Below are 18,046 nucleotides of genomic sequence, written 5' to 3' on the forward strand. Positions count from 1 at the left end.
ACAAGAATCAAATTTAAACTCACAGATATCTTACTGTGTTTACCTAGACCTATTTATGGTTACTCTCTCCGTTTTTATAACTTCTCATAGTTAACACTACAGATACAGGTTTATATAACAGTGAGTAGGTCCTAAACAATGTCAGACCAAAGAGATATTCAGGAGGGTCTTTGAAGAAGTCGCCAAAACTATTCAGTAATGTATTATAATGTAGGGAAGGACCTTCGTTAGTATTTTGAATACAGGGACTGGTTGGTATTTGGCCTGACCAATAAATCGGATTCATGTGACATGAACGATGGCCGTCTTGGAAATGAGTGTTATTACTACTGGAGTTCGGATTTCCACCAATGTTTTTGTTTCGACCAAAACTGTCACTATTGAATGCTATTTGCCTTACAAGCGGAAGTTCCATCCCCGCCACAGGAGCCTCTTACACGCAATTCAAATAACACCGTAATGTAAAAAATCTTACCTGTTTCTTTGTTCTATAAATAAGAGACATGCGTTACAGCCGAAAATAAATATACTACTCTTCAAAGTAACATACTGATAAAAGTCTGTTCAGTTTTTGTATGTAGGAGAATGTGCAGGTCTGGGGACGAGTGATGCAAACATCGTACTGATAAAAGTCTGTTCAATGTAGGAGAATGTGCAGTAATGTAGTGATGCAAAATCGTACTGATAAAAGTCTGTTCAGTTTTTGTATGTAGGAGAATGTGCAGGTTACAGCAAACATCGTACTGATAAAAGTCTGTTCAGTTTTTGTATAGGAGAATGTGCAGGTCTAGTGATGCAAACATCGTACTGATAAAAGTCTGTTCAGTTTTTGTATGTAGGAGAATGTGCAGGTCTGGGGACGAGTGATGCAAACATCGTACTGATAAAAGTCTGTTCAGTTTTTGTATGTAGGAGAATGTGCAGTTCTGGGGACGAGTGATGCAAACATCGTACTGATAAAAGTCTGTTCAGTTTTTGTATATAGGAGAATGTGCAGGTCTGGGGACGAGTGATGCAAACATCGTACTGATAAAAGTCTGTTCAGTTTTTGTATGTAGGAGAATGTGCAGGTCTGGGGACGAGTGATGCAAACATCGTACTGATAAAAGTCTGTTCAGTTTTTGTATGTAGGAGAATGTGCAGGTCTGGGGACGAGTGATGCAAACATCGCCAATTTAGACAAGCGTTGCTACCTTCAAGGCTCCCGTTTGTTGACGCTTCATCTTATAACAAAGCTCATAGCCGTAGACAATATATTAAATGGTATCACATACATATATCTCACATGAAAGGGTTAACCAAACCTGATAAAAGTACCTCTGGCTGGTAAAATGTCAGGTTTTCTTATTGTCGTTTAGAGTCAATAAAAAAGAGACGCTATGAAAACATTAAAACGAGACAGGTATAACAATACCTTCACAATATTCAAATATTGTAAGTACACTAACACTTTATTTAGATTTAACAAATATCTGTAAAATATTGTAGCTTGCTTTGAGAAAAACAAGTTGTCCACGATTGAAGTCACCGAATATTGTCTCATGTGACACTTCACGAGTACAGATGCACTAAGTAATAGGGTTGTTGATTTTATTGACCGTTTTCAACAATTTAAATCTAGATGTTCAATGTGAAATTGATAACAAAAAATCTGATAACATAACCATTTGAAGATTAAGGTGTGACGTTTCGATGACTACACGGTCATTAAACGAAGTTGAAACTCTGATAAAGAAACCTATTAATAGCATTTCCAACGTTAAAAAAAAACTAAAGTCTGGAATTTAGTCTGATGATGTTCTTATACACAGAAATTCCTTTGATATGATTACAGAATTGAATGTTCGTGATTTCAATTAATACATGATATTGTTAATGACATGCAGTCCTCGGTGATTTCTATAGATCACGGTATAGAAGTTTTTTTATCTATTTTAAACGAAATATTTAGTACATGCTGTAGATCATATTCGACTCGTCCATCTTACAATAAAATAAAACATCGTGTTCACAAGCCCTGGTTTAATGATAAATGTAGACAGCTTTACATCTTGTTCGACGTAATTTATTTTCTTTTAATTCAGAAAAAAAATCCTGCCGACAGTTGGATCCAAGCGTAAGTGCATGTACTTAAGATGGTGACCTGTGAGTCTGTTACGTAGACCATCCAAATTGCTTTTATAAAGAAACAGGATTGACCGAGAAATCAGTTGAGCAGTGGTGAATTTTTTAACATATCAAAGCAATAGATAGTGAGGATGACATTAATTCTTTTGTTAATATGTCATCAGATTTTCCAGACTACGATAATTCATAGGTATATGAAGAATAGGATTTTCCAATTATAAATACTGAAAAAATTAATGTATTAAAAATTGCCAAATGAGGTAACTCTCCCGTCATCGATAACATTCTTAACGACTTTTATTTTGTAAAACATAAGACGACATTCGTTCCTATTCTATTTTACACTTCTCTAGTGTTCTTTTTGATACGGGGGTCTTTCCCTCAGTGTGGTCAGGGGATATTTTTTTCTTTGTGGTCAAAAATGGCGATGTCAATGATACAAATAATTACAGAGGAGTCATTTTGGTAAGTTGTTTATTTAAATTATTTACTTCTGTTTTAAATAATAGACTACTAGAATGGTCTCAGAAGTACAACATTGTTACCGATGCCCACTTTGGGTTTAAGTCTGGGTTTAGCAATAATGAGGCTATATTTTGCTTTACATGGGGTAATTAAGGAAATGCTTTCTAATAACTGTAAACTTTACTGTTGTTTTGTTGACTATTGTAAGGCCTTCGATAGTGTAAATAGCAATAGATTATTATTGAAACTTTTACGTAGTGGAGTCAGAGGAAAATTATCGAATATTGTAAGATCTATATATGAAGGTTTAAAGTCTTGTGTTAAGTATACGTTGTCTGTTTTCTCTACATGCTCACGAGGATTGATGCAAGGGGACAGGCTATCTCCCTTCCTTTACTCCATGTATGTGAATGAACTTGTAAATAAACTTGTAAATATTCCCTTTAACGCTTGATTTTTAAGAGATATTTCTTTGTTTCTCCTTATGTATGCAGATGACACGTCTTCTTAGAATCTGTCTCTGGTTTGTAAAAAATGTTAGACTCTTTCAAACAGTGTAGTGATAATTAGGATCTAACAGTTAATACAGAGAAAACAAAAATTGTTGAATTTCGAAATGGTAGAACATTACGAGCTGAGAAGAAGTTCTGTTCTAACGACTGTGAAATGAAAATTATTGACAGATTTAATTATCTTGGTGTATTGCTTAATTTTAATGGCAAGTTTACAAAAATCTCAATTCACAATTCATGAATATGGTCAAAAATGCGTGTATAACGTATAACTTGTAATAATTTGTCACTCAATGTAGAATCAAAACTCAATGTTTCTGATGTATATGTTTCCCCTGTTCTTGATTATTGTTGCGAAACATGGGGCGGTTTAACGCCGCGGACACAATAGAAAAACCTACGGTACATGTTAATTATTGAAGAAGAATACTAAATGTAAAAGATAGTACGTCATCTTTCATGGTATACTCGGACACTTACCTGTGTATATTATTAGGAAATGTCAAATAATAGAATATTGGTTGAAATAAATTAAATTTGATAATTGTGTCCTTATGTCAATTACAAAGAAATGGAAGAATGTTACCACAGAAACTGTAACTGTCGTTGTCAAGTTAAAACAATCTATTGTCCTCCGGTTTTGATAACGTCTGGTTAACTTATTGATATTGAACAGGCAATTTACATTGTTTTAAGCAGCGTTTGATAGATATTTTTCCAGATAAGGAAGGAGTTTGTTGAGCTGTCGACAAAATGTTCCTAGAGAGAACAGGCTATGTCGGTTTTTTAATCACAACCAGGAAGAAGACATGTTCCATTTTATTGTGATCTATCCACTGTATGTAGATATTTGTATAAAGTTCATGAAAAAGAATTATTGGAACCGTCCATCTTCATATAAACTTGTCCATCTGCTATCTGTATGTAACAGAAAGGAACTTTGTAACTTAGGGAATTATCTACAATCAGGTTTATTAGTGCGGTCTAGATTCCAACTTTAATCATCGAAAAATGAAATCTTTTGACCAACTGGATGGAAATTCCCCTTTAACAAAAATAGCATCAAATAATTTTGAAAGTAGTGGAATAAACACTTTGAATTTTAAATATCAGGTGACTTACAAATTTGGCACATTTTAAAACATCTCTGAATTCACCTTAAACAGGTACATTATCTCCTGCAGACAAAATATGTGTTGTCATCGTTATTACCACCATCGCTTCAAAAAAAGTCGGAAAGATTCAGGTCACTGGAACAATAACTAGATTTTCTCTTTAAATATTGGTAAGATAATTTTGGATTTGTCCTGCGTAACTTACTAATACGGTCACCCTCTGAGGTACCTCCGCTTAACAAGTATTTCATAACGTTTATATTTACGTTTTGATTTGACAAGGGATAATCTGTTAAATGGAGACATATCAACAATAAAAGAGGTAAGATTAGGTCTATAGGAGTGATACAGTCGTCTTATCATCAAACCATGTTGATAACCGTATACTTCAGTTTATCACACTATTACAACCAGCAACTTTAATAGGTTTCCCGGCTACGTCAGCAGTATCTCCTATCAAACTAATGCTATTAAGAGGAACACCAAAGTAGTAAGTTTCCATACTGAAAAAGTTACATTTTAAGAAATTTTGAATTGAATGGCAACGTCTATTTTCATGAAAGTGTTTTTCAAATAATTTTGTCCCTACCGCTATGCAATAGAAGAAGACACCACTCCCTGCAAAGCTGCTTTCCAGGTATCATGTGACATATAAAACTAAACACTATATTTGTATGTTGTCTAACTGATACTGTAGTCACCTGACAGTGATATGGTCGACAGCAGAAACTTATGTATGGTTTGATTTAATCGCGTACACTTACTATAACAGCTGATTCCAGCATTACGTTCACTCGCTATTTCCAGAGGCAGATATGATCACGTTGGCATTGTTCAGTTTTGTTGGTCTCATCGCTCTGAGTCTTGGATCAAAATGTTGCTCTCCTCCACAATGGGAACGTGGCGAGCATATAGAAGGGACAGAGTTTGTCAACGGGACAATGTCTCCTTTCCAGGTATGTCTTTAACCGGTAGGGCGGTACTGATCACGGCATTATCTTCATCTGTCAACGGTTTTATTTTGTAAACCAGTGACGTAAAAGAAAAACGTTAAACAAAACAGAAAAAAGGCAACTGATACATTGGAAAACGTAATATCATTCAGTTGAGTTTTGCACTGATCCAATTTTATCGATATGTAAAGTGTATAGTTTTCAGCTCTTATGTTGTGCTATTTTTAAATTCTGACGTATAATGATGACCTGCTTGTATTAAAGCTATTTATATCCAAGAGATGTCCTTGTCCACTAAGATTATCTACTGTAATTTGTGAGGCGAAATGGTCCGTTATTGTAATATGAGTTTTGACAACTTATGAACGAGTTAAATTAATGTGGATACTTGTTAAAAACTATTTTATTGTATTGTCTGGATGTTGTAAAGTCCTCGATAAAGACACAGCAATGCTATCTCTATATGATTTACACAGGGAACAGCGCGGACAGCATATGATGCAAAGAATCACAAGTTTATGACTAAATTCACAATGATGAGAGGCAAGGAACTAGAGAAGAAGCACATTTTGAATGACTACTCAACCGTGAGTATATAGGAAATTTATAATCAGCACTTGTTTCAAATCGATAACTCAGTGTGAACTAGTTTGCTTATTTCTCAGTAACTTGAGTGTATGTTAGAACATAACCATCCATCACGTATTAATAAAAACGTTGGCGGTGTTTACAAACAAAAACCAATAGGTAGACTAAATGATTTATTCTATAAAATTATTTATGTGATTAAAGTGCAGAAACGTTTTCTATTGTTGTAAAGTTAAAGCAGGCATTATTTTAATTGTCTGTCAATGGCATTGTAAATGTTTGTTGTGCATGGATAAACATGACGTGAAATTAATTTCATGCAGATAACGAATGCTAAATATTTATAAATTGCTTTTAATTTATCTTAATGAAAACATTTTATGATATCGTAAATTTGATTTAACAGTCGGTAAATTGTCCGTAAACGCGTTTACGCAATTTATCTCGTGCTCCATTAGACTTGTGATCTCATGAACTAGACAGATATAACATTAACTATTAAACCATACATGATAAGGGATCATTTAAACGTTTGTATCTGTTATCAACCACGTCAGAGTTACTGTTTCAGTGAGATTTCTTTAAGGTTACCTCAGCCGTATCTTATTCAGTTTTAAGACGTTTACCATAATCTGAATACCACGTCAGAATCCTTACAAATAGCGACACTTATTCAGTCCATACACACATGTCATAGGTAATTCAATATTAAAACTGGTCAAATAGACAAATGAATACGATTGTTTGGCAAAGTTCTATACCAAGCATATGGTAAAAACTATTTACATGGGTTCATTTTCGAATTTCTACATTTACCCACAATAATTTTATTTCATGCAAAGGTGTCCTCTCTTTAGAAGATTCAATTTGAACGCCTCTATTATATTTTGATAAAAACAGGGGATGAAATATGTCGTGACGAATGGCAAATGTATGAAGACCGAGCTGTCAGGCCCGTTCCCCGAAGATTGTGTTCCAGGTAGCTTATTTATTTATTTATTTATTGTTTTGAGGTATATTCTGACAAAATTAGCTTCATAATTACATTTGTAAACCTGTGTCCTAGGGTTGGTAATATTCAGCATTGAATTGTCTCGTAATAACATTTTAAGTTGTTAAAACTACCTCTAAATATACCACATTGTACTATTACACGATATCACGTTTAGCATAAAATGACCTGCAAAGCTTATAGTTCATCGTCGTTTCTTTGTCAATAATAATGACGGTACAAACGTCAAGCATTGGAGGTTATCTATGGTACTTTAAGTCAAACTGCTCTATGGTTAATCTAAACATTCAATTATAAATGTATGTGATTATTTACTTTCAAATGGTACAATTAGTAAGGTTTTACTTATCGTTCTTCTATAGTAATGTGATTTGTTGAAACTGATATTTGTTGTTAGAGTGACGACTGTGAGATTGACCGTATTAGTAAGTTACGCAGGACAAATCCAAAATCATTTTACCAGTATTTTAATAGAAAATCGAGTTCTTGCTCCAGTGACCTGAATCTTTCCGACTTTTTTGAAGCGGCTGTTTCGGCTGGTTATCATATATATAGTTTGTTGAAATTTGTTAGTACTGACCTTTCTGATGTATTGTAAAACGAATAACTGAAACATTGCATAATTTTAATATTGAGTTATTCTTTTCAAGTATAATGTATATAATAATCAAAATCTTAATTTGATTTAGAAATTAGGTATTGCAACAGCATATTGGTTAGAGCATTGTTTTACATATGACTTATCAGTGCGGTTATCAGTTTATAAGCGTAACGCTTTACAGATGAAACCTAATTGGCTTATACGTAATAAAAGGGTTATTCGTAATATCAGTGTAATACTATACAGATGTGTTAACTCTGAAGCCTCAGGCGGTTATCCAATGTGTTATGACAATATTTAACTATTTAACAGATGAAGCCTCGGGCGGTTATCCAATGTGTTATGACAATATTTAACTATTTAACAGATGAAGCCTCAGGCTGTTATCTAATGTGTTATGACAATATTTAACAGATGAAGTCTCAGGCGGTTGTCCAATGTGTTATGACAATATTTAACAGATGAAGTCTCGGACGGTTGTCCAATGTGTTATGACAATATTTAACTATTTAACAGATGATGTCTCAGGCTGTTATCTAATGTGTTATGACAATATTCAACTATTTAACAGATGAAGCCTCGGGCGGTTTTCCAATGTATTTTGGAGTCGGTGATAATAAGATCAAAGTAACAAACTACATATTGACGAGTCCCAATAGGTCGACGTCTTTACTGGTCACAGAGAACTGTGTTCCCTTTTCTAATTCCACGACGAGCACAGAAGGAGAATGTAAGTAACTACTGCAATTTACCTGTCGAGGACAGCCCAGTTCTGGACAACTTACCCCCTTTTTCACGAAAATCTAGAAGAGAAGAAAGCCATTTGTTGTATATCTATCATGTGATAATGAAACATACCATAGTTGTAGGAATTATGAGAAAAAAAATCCTGTCTTTAACTATTTCTTCTAATATCTATGTTTGGATTTTGATGTTTTATTTTCTTTTTTACTTCATCAATTCCAATTTGTTATGATACAATCGAATTAATTTCGACAGTCGTCCTTATCAATAAAAATCATCAAGAAATTACCAGCATGTCAACATAAATCATATTCAAACCCAAATTCCATAAAGCTAAGGCAAAATATGAATAAAAGAAAGATTTACAGGGAGACTCCTGAAAAATACAAGGAGGAAAAGACCAGGTGTTCAGGAAGAGTAAGCGTCATCGACAATACCCGCCATGTAAACAGCATCAAATACGTCCAGCTTCATGTCGCACATGTAACTACCATAGGGTGTAGATGCAGGGATATTGCTATCCAGAAATGGATAATTCACAATAGCGAAATTGAAATCATCACGTTTATCATACAGCTCGATGTAAAGCTGTCCATATTGATTCCGTTGTAGGAAAAGATCGAGATAAGCAGATTTTAAAGAGAAAATAGTGTCTTTGATTTCCAGTTCTGGTGGATATATACGATGGACGTAGTTATTACGTTTCTTGTTATTTAAAGACAAGACGTCATCAATATATGTGGAGGTAAAATAAAACGACTTTACAAGGTGTTTGTGACCTGTTTGATAAGCTTTTCAAAAAAATAAGTCTCGTTATTCCTTCACTTTAGTACTCCTTATCTATAGTAGTCCTTACCTATAGTAGACCTTACCTATAGTAGTCCTTATCTATAGAAGTCCTTATCTATAGTAGACCTTACCTATAGGAGATCTTACATATAGTAAACCTTACCTGTAGTACTTACCTATAGTAGACCTTACTTATAGTAGTCCTTATCTATAGTAGTCCTCATCTATAGTAGACCTCACCTATAGTAGATCTTATATATAGTAAACCTTACCTGTAGTACTAACCTATAGTAGACCTTACTTATAGTAGTCCTTATCTATAGAAGTCCTTATCTATAGTAGACCTTACCTATAGTAGATCTTACATATAATAAACCTTACCTGTAGTACTTACCTATAGAAGACCTTACTTATAGTAGTCCTTATCTATAGAAGTCCCTATCTATAGTAGTCCTTATCTATAGTAGACCTAACCTATAGTAGATCTTATGTATAGTAAACCTTACCTGTAGTACTTACCTATAGTAGTCCTTACTTATAGTAGTCCTTATCTATAGTAGTCCTTATCTATAGTAGACCTTACCTATAGTAGTCCTTATCTATAGTAGTCCTTATCTATAGTAGACCTTACCTATAGTAGATCTTACATATAGTAAACCTTACCTGTAGTACTTACCTATAGTAGACCTTACTTATAGTAGTCCTTATCTATAGTAGTCCTTATCTATAGTAGACCTTACCTATAGTAGATCTTATATATAGTAAACCTTACCTGTATTACTTACCTATAGTAGTCCTTACTTATAGTAGTCCTTATCTATAGAAGTCCCTATCTATAGTAGTCCTTATCTATAGTAGACCTTACCTATAGTAGATCTTATATATAGTAAACCTTACCTGTAGTACTTACCTATAGTAGACCTTACTTATAGTAGTCCTTATCTATAGTAGTCCTTATCTATAGTAGTCCTTACCTATAGTAGACCTTACCTATAGTAGTCCTTATCTATAGTAGTCCTTATCTATAGTAGACCTTATCTGTAGTAGTCCTTACCTTTAGTAGACCTTACCTATAGTAGTCCTTATCTATAGTTGTCCTTATCTATAGTAGACCTTTCCTATTGTAGTCCTTACCTATAGTAGATCTTACATTTAGTAGTCCATATCTATAGTAGACCTTACCTATAGTAGACCTTACCTATAGTAGTCCTTATCTATAGTAGTCCTTACCATTAGTAGACCTTACCTATAGTTGTCCTTACTAAAAATAGTCCTTGTCCATAAAAGTATATACATACCTACTTTTCCGGATAAAAATATTCATTCTGTTACGCAATAAGGATAATCATTTACCTGAAATCATAGGAATCACAGGAAGTTAAAATTCTTTCTTATGTACAACCATAGAAATGTAGGTAATCTACAGATTGATTGAAACAATATACCCATGTTTTTTTTTCTAGCTCCGTTTTCTGTTGCTATTGGATATAATGGGACAACACTCGGTATTTCTGATCCCTCCGTCTTCGATATTCCTCCTGCATGTTCTCATGATGACCACACCGTCACAGGTAAATATAAGAACTACGTCATGATATATGAATTATATATTCATAGGTATTGCGTTACACAGCCACAGGTAACAGTAAGAACTACGTCATACAGTTTGAGAAAAGCACGTCTACTATATCCTACAAGTAATACACAGTCACGGATATTATGTATGCCAGTCTATATTCATAATGTCACAGTTTATATAATACGTATTATACAATGTGCTATGTGATAAAACACAGACACATATGAGTCACATGACATATTATTTCAGGAGTCCAATTATGAGCACTACATCACACAAGTACTTCTCTCCGTTATTTTGTGTGGCCAGATGTGGAAACTATATCACACAAGTACTTCTCTCTGGTATTTTGTGTGTCCAGATCTGTTATTTTGAGTATCCAAATCCCTCTATCATTTTGAGTATCCCAATCTCTGTTATTTTGAGTATCCAAATCTCTCTGTTATTTTGAGTATCCAAATCTCTGTTATTTTGTGTATCCAAATCTCTCTGTTATTTTGAGTATCCAAATCTCTCTGTTATTTTGAGTATCCAAATCTCTGTTATTTTGAGTATCCAAATCTCTATTATTTTGTGTATCCAAATCTCTGTTATTTTGAGTATCCAAATCTCTCTGTTATTTTGAGGATCCAAATCTCTGTTATTCTGAGTATTCAAATCTCTGCTATTTTGAGTATCCAAATCTCTCTGTTATTTTGAGTATCCAAATCTCTATTATTTTGTGTGTCCAAATCTCTCTGTTATTTTGAGTATCCAAATCTCTGTATTATTTTGAGTATCCAAATCTCTGTTATTTTGAGTATCCAAATCTCTCTGTTATTTTGAGTATCCAAATCTCTCTATTATTTTGAATATCCAAATCTCTGTTTTTTTTAGTATCCCAATCGCTCTGTTATTTTGAGTATCCAAATCTCTGTTATTTTGAGTATCCAAATCTCTCTGTTATTTTGAGTATCCAAATCTCTCTGTTATTTTGAGTATCCAAATCTCTGTTATTCTGAGTATTCAAATCTCTGAGTATTCAAATCTCTGTTATTTTGAGTATCCAAATCTCTATTATTTTGTGTGTCCAAATCTCTCTGTTATTTTGAGTATCCAAATCTCTGTATTATTTTGAGTATCCAAATCTCTCTGTTATTTTGAGTATCCAAATCTCTGTTATTTTGAGTATCCCAATCTCTGTTATTTTGAGTATCCCAATCTCTGTTATTTTGAGTATCCCAATCTCTGTTATTTTGAGTATCCCAATCTCTCTGTTATTTTGAGTATCCAAATCTCTGTATTATTTTGAGTATCCAAATCTCTATTATTTTGAGTATCCAAATCTCTCTGATATTTTGAGTATCCAAATCTCTCTATTATTTTGTGTGTCCAGATCTCTGTTATTTTGAGTATCCAGATCTCTATTATTTTGTGTGTCCAAATCTCTTTGATATTTTGAGTATCCAAATCTCTTTTATTTTGAGTATCCAAATCTCTGTATTATTTTGAGTATCCAAATCTCTCTGTTATTTTGAGTATCCAAATCTCTGTTATTTTGAGTATCCCAATCGCTCTGTTATTTTGAGTATCCCAATCTCTGTTATTTTGAGTATCCCAATCTCTGTTATTTTGAGTATCCCAATCTCTCTGTTATTTTGAGTATCCAAATCTCTGTATTATTTTGAATATCCAAATCTCTCTGATATTTTGAGTATCCAAATCTCTCTGATATTTTGAGTATCCAAATCTCTCTATTATTTTGTGTGTCCAGATCTCTTATTTTGAGTATCCAAATCTCTCTATTATTTTGTGTGTCCAAATCTCTTTGATATTTTGAGTATCCAAATCTCTTTTATTTTGTGTATCCAAATCTCTTATTTTGAGTATCCAAATAACACACATAACTCCACCTGGCTCAAACTTTCGTCGTTTATGAATAGTTAAATTAAGGACAAATTTTCGCTAATTGCTACGTGATGTGATGTTATTTTCGGCTTGTATCGTTTAAAATTCATTTTTAGTGCTAGGTTATGAAGGATCCTTCAAAAACTGTAATCCTGTATACCTATAGTTAGAATGGCTTTGAATTAGACGTAAAGGATACAAGTTTTCCTCATTATCATTCCATGAACAATATATATATGATATATGAGAGAGACGATTTAATTTCAGTTTCGAAATATTTTATTGACATAACGACAAATGGTTTGGACAACAAGTAAAGCATATGAAAGTCCTAGTAACAATGATGCAAACATGGACATATTATAACACATTATATTTCAAATATTGAACAAAAGGACAACCCCGATAGATAAAAACTAAATATTTTCCTTTTCTTACCAAACTTTCACGCCTGTTAAAGGTATAGATTCGATTTCATGCTGTTTAACAGGTCTGTCATATAAGTCGATGATATATTCACTACCTTGATGTTACAATTATTTTTCATTTCAGGCGAGACAGCAAAAACTAATTTCCCAGTCTGTTGTTTTCCTAAACAGATAGAGTCACCTGGTGGCAGTATGGGTTTGGTAAATGTGAACGGCAAAGCACTGATGCAGCAGGTACAACATTTTTAAATGTATTTCTGTCAGTGAAACGTAGGACAATATTAATTTGATGAACAGTATCACTACTGTAGTGATGATACAAGAGATCTTACATATTCTCGAGTGATGATGATTTTTTGCTCGTGCAGGTTTTACTAACCAAAACATTGTTTTCAAGTCACGTATTAAAATTCACCAATTTTCCTGTGTGAACGCTAATGAACCATAGGTAGACTAAGTTGTTTTTGCCATTAAATAGTTCTCATGTATATTTCCAGCTTTCTCTCCTTTGGTATATTAAAACAGTTTTGTAGGCGATTTTCACCATATAACAGCACGAGATAGAAGAGAACAATATGACGCAGCCTAATCAAAATGGCGTCGACTTGTCAAGCGTAACGTCAAATGATCTAATGTCAAAGGGTATTTCCCAAAGTTTTCCACCGCTTTATTCTATGTTTGGATCGACGTTTTGGTTTTTTCGCTTTAAATAAGCAATAAAAAAGAATATTTCCCATTAAATATTTATTTCACTCGTATGACAGAATGTTGCACTCGTGAAAACTTTGTTCTGCTGTACACGTGAAACATATATGATATTTTAAAGGACATTTTTTTTCTGTTTTATAGACATCCTTCAACATGTCCTACGATACCATCAACAAAAAATCTGTAACAAAAACCTACTCAAAAACTGGTAATTACCCGACAACTTACGATATAGTGCTGAAGGATTTTGCTGCTGTAAGTTAAAGGTCTACGGTGGTATTATGGTTAAGGCTGCTTTAATGATGTACTTCTTTGAACAATATATACATGACCGTTGTCATCGATGAAACAGAAGCTTACCCATACCGAACACTTTGTCCCGTTTTCCGCTTACCCTTGCCGAACACTTGGTCCCGTTGTCCGCTTACTCTTGCTAAACTCTTTGTCCCGTTGTCCGCTTACCCTTGCCGAACACTTGGTCCCGTTGTCCGCCTACCCTTACCGGACACTTGGTCCCGTTGTCCGCTTACTCTTGCTAAACTCTTTGTCCCGTTGTCCGCTTACCCTTGCCGAACACTTGGTCCCGTTGTCCGCCTACCCTTACCGGACACTTGGTCTCTCATTGTCCTTGTACATTTTTGAAAGTCTCCGTCTAAATATTATTCATATTTTGCCCTTGTTTCAATTGATTTGAGCTCGAGTTGTGATTCTGTCAATGTCATTAGTAAAAAGAAACCTTGGCAGATAAACTTTCCCGAGTGTCTTTCTTTATAATTGTGTGTTTTGATTGGTATTTCCTGTCTGCTGTGTCTGACTCTATTTCTTCTGTTTGCGTTGCCTTAAACACCAATCGCTATATATAGATAAAATCGTCTTTTAAACAAGCTGAAGAAACAAAACTTTTGCCGAAAACTCCTTCGCTACTATTTCATAACATAGGCAGGAATTCATTATCGTGTTTTTTTTAATTTTGGATTGAATTTGGGAGCAGCAAGACAATTTGAAAAAAAGACCGTTTAAAAAGTTGCAGTTTTGTTCGGCGTTTATGTAAGATTGAATGTTAAGTACTAAATCTTAGGTATATTATGAAAAAGCGTTTTCAGACTTTCACGTTTGCAACCGAAACATGGCGACAAAATCGACGTTTTTGAACACATCGCATTTATCGATGAAATATATGCTCACCTGGCCTACCTATCACGACACCTTGCATTCAAGATGTTATCTATGAATCTCAATTCGCATTAGAGGTCATCTTTTTATCTATTGTGATTTAGAATGTAAATATTAATTATTTGAAAAAAAAACTTCACCACCGAAAATAAGTATTTTTCAAAATTGTCTTTTAGGGAGTTCAGTATACTATACAGAACGATGTGTGTAGAAAGAGCCCGCTCACAACTCCTATGGCACCCGATTGTACACCTGGTAAGAAGATTGATTGGCGAACAAATCTTGTTTTATATAGAATTCTCCTTTCCTTGTATGTTTGATTTGATACGTATTCATCGTGTTTCTGTCAGACAATTATTTCCACAAGATATAGAATACATCGAATATCTTTCAGTCTACAGATCTGTATGTTTAATATATATAGACGAATCTCATATAGATCGAAGATTTTAATGTACCGGTATGATTTGTATTGATGTACTCTGTATGATGTGTATTGATGTACCCTGTGTGTATTCTGTATTGATGTACCCTGTATAATGTGCATTGATGTACCCTGTATGATCTGTATTGATGTACCCCGTGTGTATTCTGTATTGATATACCCTGTATGATATGTATTGATGTACCCCGTATGTATTCTGTATTGATATACCCTGTATGATGTGTATTGATGTACCCTGTATGATCTGTATTGATGTACCCTGTGTGTATTCTGTATTGATGTACCCTGTATGATGTGTATTGATGTACCCTGTATGATGTGTATTGATGTACCCTGTATGATGTGTATTGATGTACCCCGTGTGTATTCTGTATTGATGTACCCTGTATGATGTGTATTGATGTACCCCGTGTGTATTCTGTATTGATATACCCTGTATGATCTGTATTGGTGTACCTTGTATGATGTGTATTGGTGTACCCTATATGATCTGTATTGATGTACCCCGTGTGTATTCTGTATTGATATACCCTGTATGATCTGTATTGATGTACCCCGTATGTATTCTGTATTGATATACCCTGTATGATATGTATTGATGTACCCTGTATTCTGTATTGATGTACCCTGTATGATGTGTATTGATGTACCCCGTGTGTATTCTGTATTGATGTACCCTGTATGATGTGTATTGATGTACCCTGTGTGTATTCTGTATTGATATACCCTGTATGATGTGTATTGATGTACCCTGTATGATATGTATTGATGTACCCTGTATGATGTGTATTGATGTACCCTGTGTGTATTCTGTATTGATGTATCCTGTATGATATGTATTGATGTACCCTGTATGATATGTATTGATGTACCCTGTATGATGTGTATTGATGTACCCTGTGTGTATTCTGTATTGATGTATCCTGTATGATATGTATTGATGTACCCTGTATGATCTGTATTGATGTACCCTGTATGATGTGTATTGATATACCCTGTATGATCTGTATTGATGTACCCTGTATGATCTGTATTGATGTACCCTGTGTGTATTCTGTATTGATGTACCCTGTATGATCTGTATAGATGTACCTTGTATTGATGTACCTTGTATGATCTGTATTGATGTACCCTGTATGATGTGTATTGATGTACCCTGTGTGTATTCTGTATTGATGTACCCTGTATGTATTCTGTATTGATGTACCTTGTATGATCCGTATTGATGTACCCTGTATGATATGTATTGATGTACCCTGTATGATGTGTATTGATGTACCCTGTGTGTATTCTGTATTGATGTACCCTGTATGAACTGTAGTGATGTACCATTTATTGATCTATCCTGTATGTTCTAATTGGATGTTATCTGTAAGCTACATGCATATTGAAATATTCTGTATGTTTTGTCCAGCTGACGCCACATTCAAGCCTGTCCTCTTGGGCACTGGTAACAGTACATTGAAAGGAAGAATGTATAACTACATAGCTGAGGGTGTTAACATGACAATTTTTGCGACAGAAGACTGTATCCCTTTCTCCGAGACATTGTATGGACACGCTGGACCATATGGTATGGGTTATATTGTCAACCAGAAAGTATATTTTTTCATATGAAAAGATACTTCTTTCTGGCAGTCACATTTTAAACATTAAAATAAGTTCTGAAATCAAAACTGTTTTAAAATGACGAACCATTGGCAATATAAAACAGAATTAATGCTGACTGTGTCAAAATTATTGAAATCACTTTCTTTGTCATCTTATGTAATCAGAAACGATGTGTTGTTACGTAAAGACAAAGATCTAATACATTATAACATTTACATGCTGGCAAGCTGAAACTTCGTTATCTCGGTATGATACTTTACAAAAGAAATTGCACAAAATCTACGTTAACACAAAATATATATCACAGTATCCATAAACATCAACAAACCATACCAATTCTTCAACGCACAAAGAAAATAGATGGCATAACGGTTTTTTTCTTTCCTCTCTCTCTAATTTTCGTTATTTTCGCCACAAGATTACAAATATTGAACCGATAGATCTTGAAGGAAAATATTTTCAGTTAACTTGTCTTTTAGCTCCTGCTCTTCAATGGCAGAAATTGAACATTGTGATATTTCTCTTTGACATTAAATGACTAGTTTCACGAAATAAACTTATCCTACGCCAAATTGTTTACCGATATAGTGATTAGTATCCTATTACTGTTTCATTAACAGATTATTGGATGACAATGGGTTTTTCTGCTTTGACCATTGGAATCAAAGACCCATCTGTGTTTGACGTACCTGCCAGCTGTCGAAAACTGGTAAGTACATTGTATTTTATTTGATGTCGGGTAGCTCTTGAGCACAATATCATTTTTTTAGTAAAATATCATGAAAACGATCCAATCGGAGACGATTGTTTAAAAGGTCATTGCATACATCCAGTAAAACCAATAAAATCTGAAAATATTATCATGATTTTAGACGACTTCCTACTAATGAAACGTTTGAACATAGAAGTCTTCACTCAGTTTTTATTATACAAAATTAACAATGTAGTATACATATATTTAACACAGACCAATCACCAGGATCCCGTGGTTCATGTCGGATAGTCACCGCACAATGGTCAACTCAACAATCATGAGGAGGTTCGACTCAACAATCATAACAATGGTCAATTTAACAATTATTACAAAGGTCAATTTAACAGTCATAACAAAGGTCAATTTAACAGTCATAACAATGGTCAACTCAACAGTCATTACAAATGTCAATTTAACAATTATTACAAAGGTAAATTGAACCGTGATACCAATTATAACTCCAAATCATTTTAAAGTCAACTCAGTTGAAAAGCATATTAAAAAAAAAGAACCAATTAAACCAATAAAATAATTTGTAATGTTTACTGTGTTTGT

General features: G+C 33.9%; 1 protein-coding gene across 1 annotated transcript; it reads left to right on the forward strand.

Moving 5' to 3' along the window:
• The first annotated feature begins 5,034 nt into the window (after positions 1-5,034).
• On the forward strand, positions 5,035-17,624 carry LOC132555557 (ependymin-related protein 1-like). The gene is made up of 10 exons (XM_060219907.1): positions 5,035-5,175; positions 5,649-5,759; positions 6,661-6,739; positions 7,945-8,103; positions 10,370-10,477; positions 12,925-13,034; positions 14,858-14,936; positions 16,541-16,705; positions 17,358-17,446; positions 17,610-17,624. The coding sequence occupies exons 1-10, from the start codon at positions 5,035-5,037 to the stop codon at positions 17,622-17,624; spliced, it is 1,056 nt and encodes a 351-aa protein (XP_060075890.1).
• Positions 17,625-18,046: the final 422 nt, after the last annotated feature.

Source organism: Ylistrum balloti, unplaced genomic scaffold (assembly GCF_031769215.1).
Source record: "Ylistrum balloti isolate Yb309-2 unplaced genomic scaffold, AGI_CSIRO_Ybal_v1 Utg370504, whole genome shotgun sequence".
Lineage (NCBI taxonomy): Eukaryota > Metazoa > Mollusca > Bivalvia > Pectinida > Pectinidae > Ylistrum > Ylistrum balloti.

What these genes read in the sequence shown, in the direction of transcription:
- LOC132555557 (XM_060219907.1), top strand. Translation starts at nt 5,035, where the DNA reads ATGATCACGTTGGCATTGTTCAGTTTTGTTGGTCTCATCGCTCTGAGT. An exon ending in CCCCGAAGATTGTGTTCCAG is followed by an intron (nt 6,740 to 7,944) that starts GTAGCTTATTTA and finishes ACTATTTAACAG; the next exon opens with ATGAAGCCTCGGGCGGTTTT. An exon ending in TGATGACCACACCGTCACAG is followed by an intron (nt 10,478 to 12,924) that starts GTAAATATAAGA and finishes TTTTCATTTCAG; the next exon opens with GCGAGACAGCAAAAACTAAT.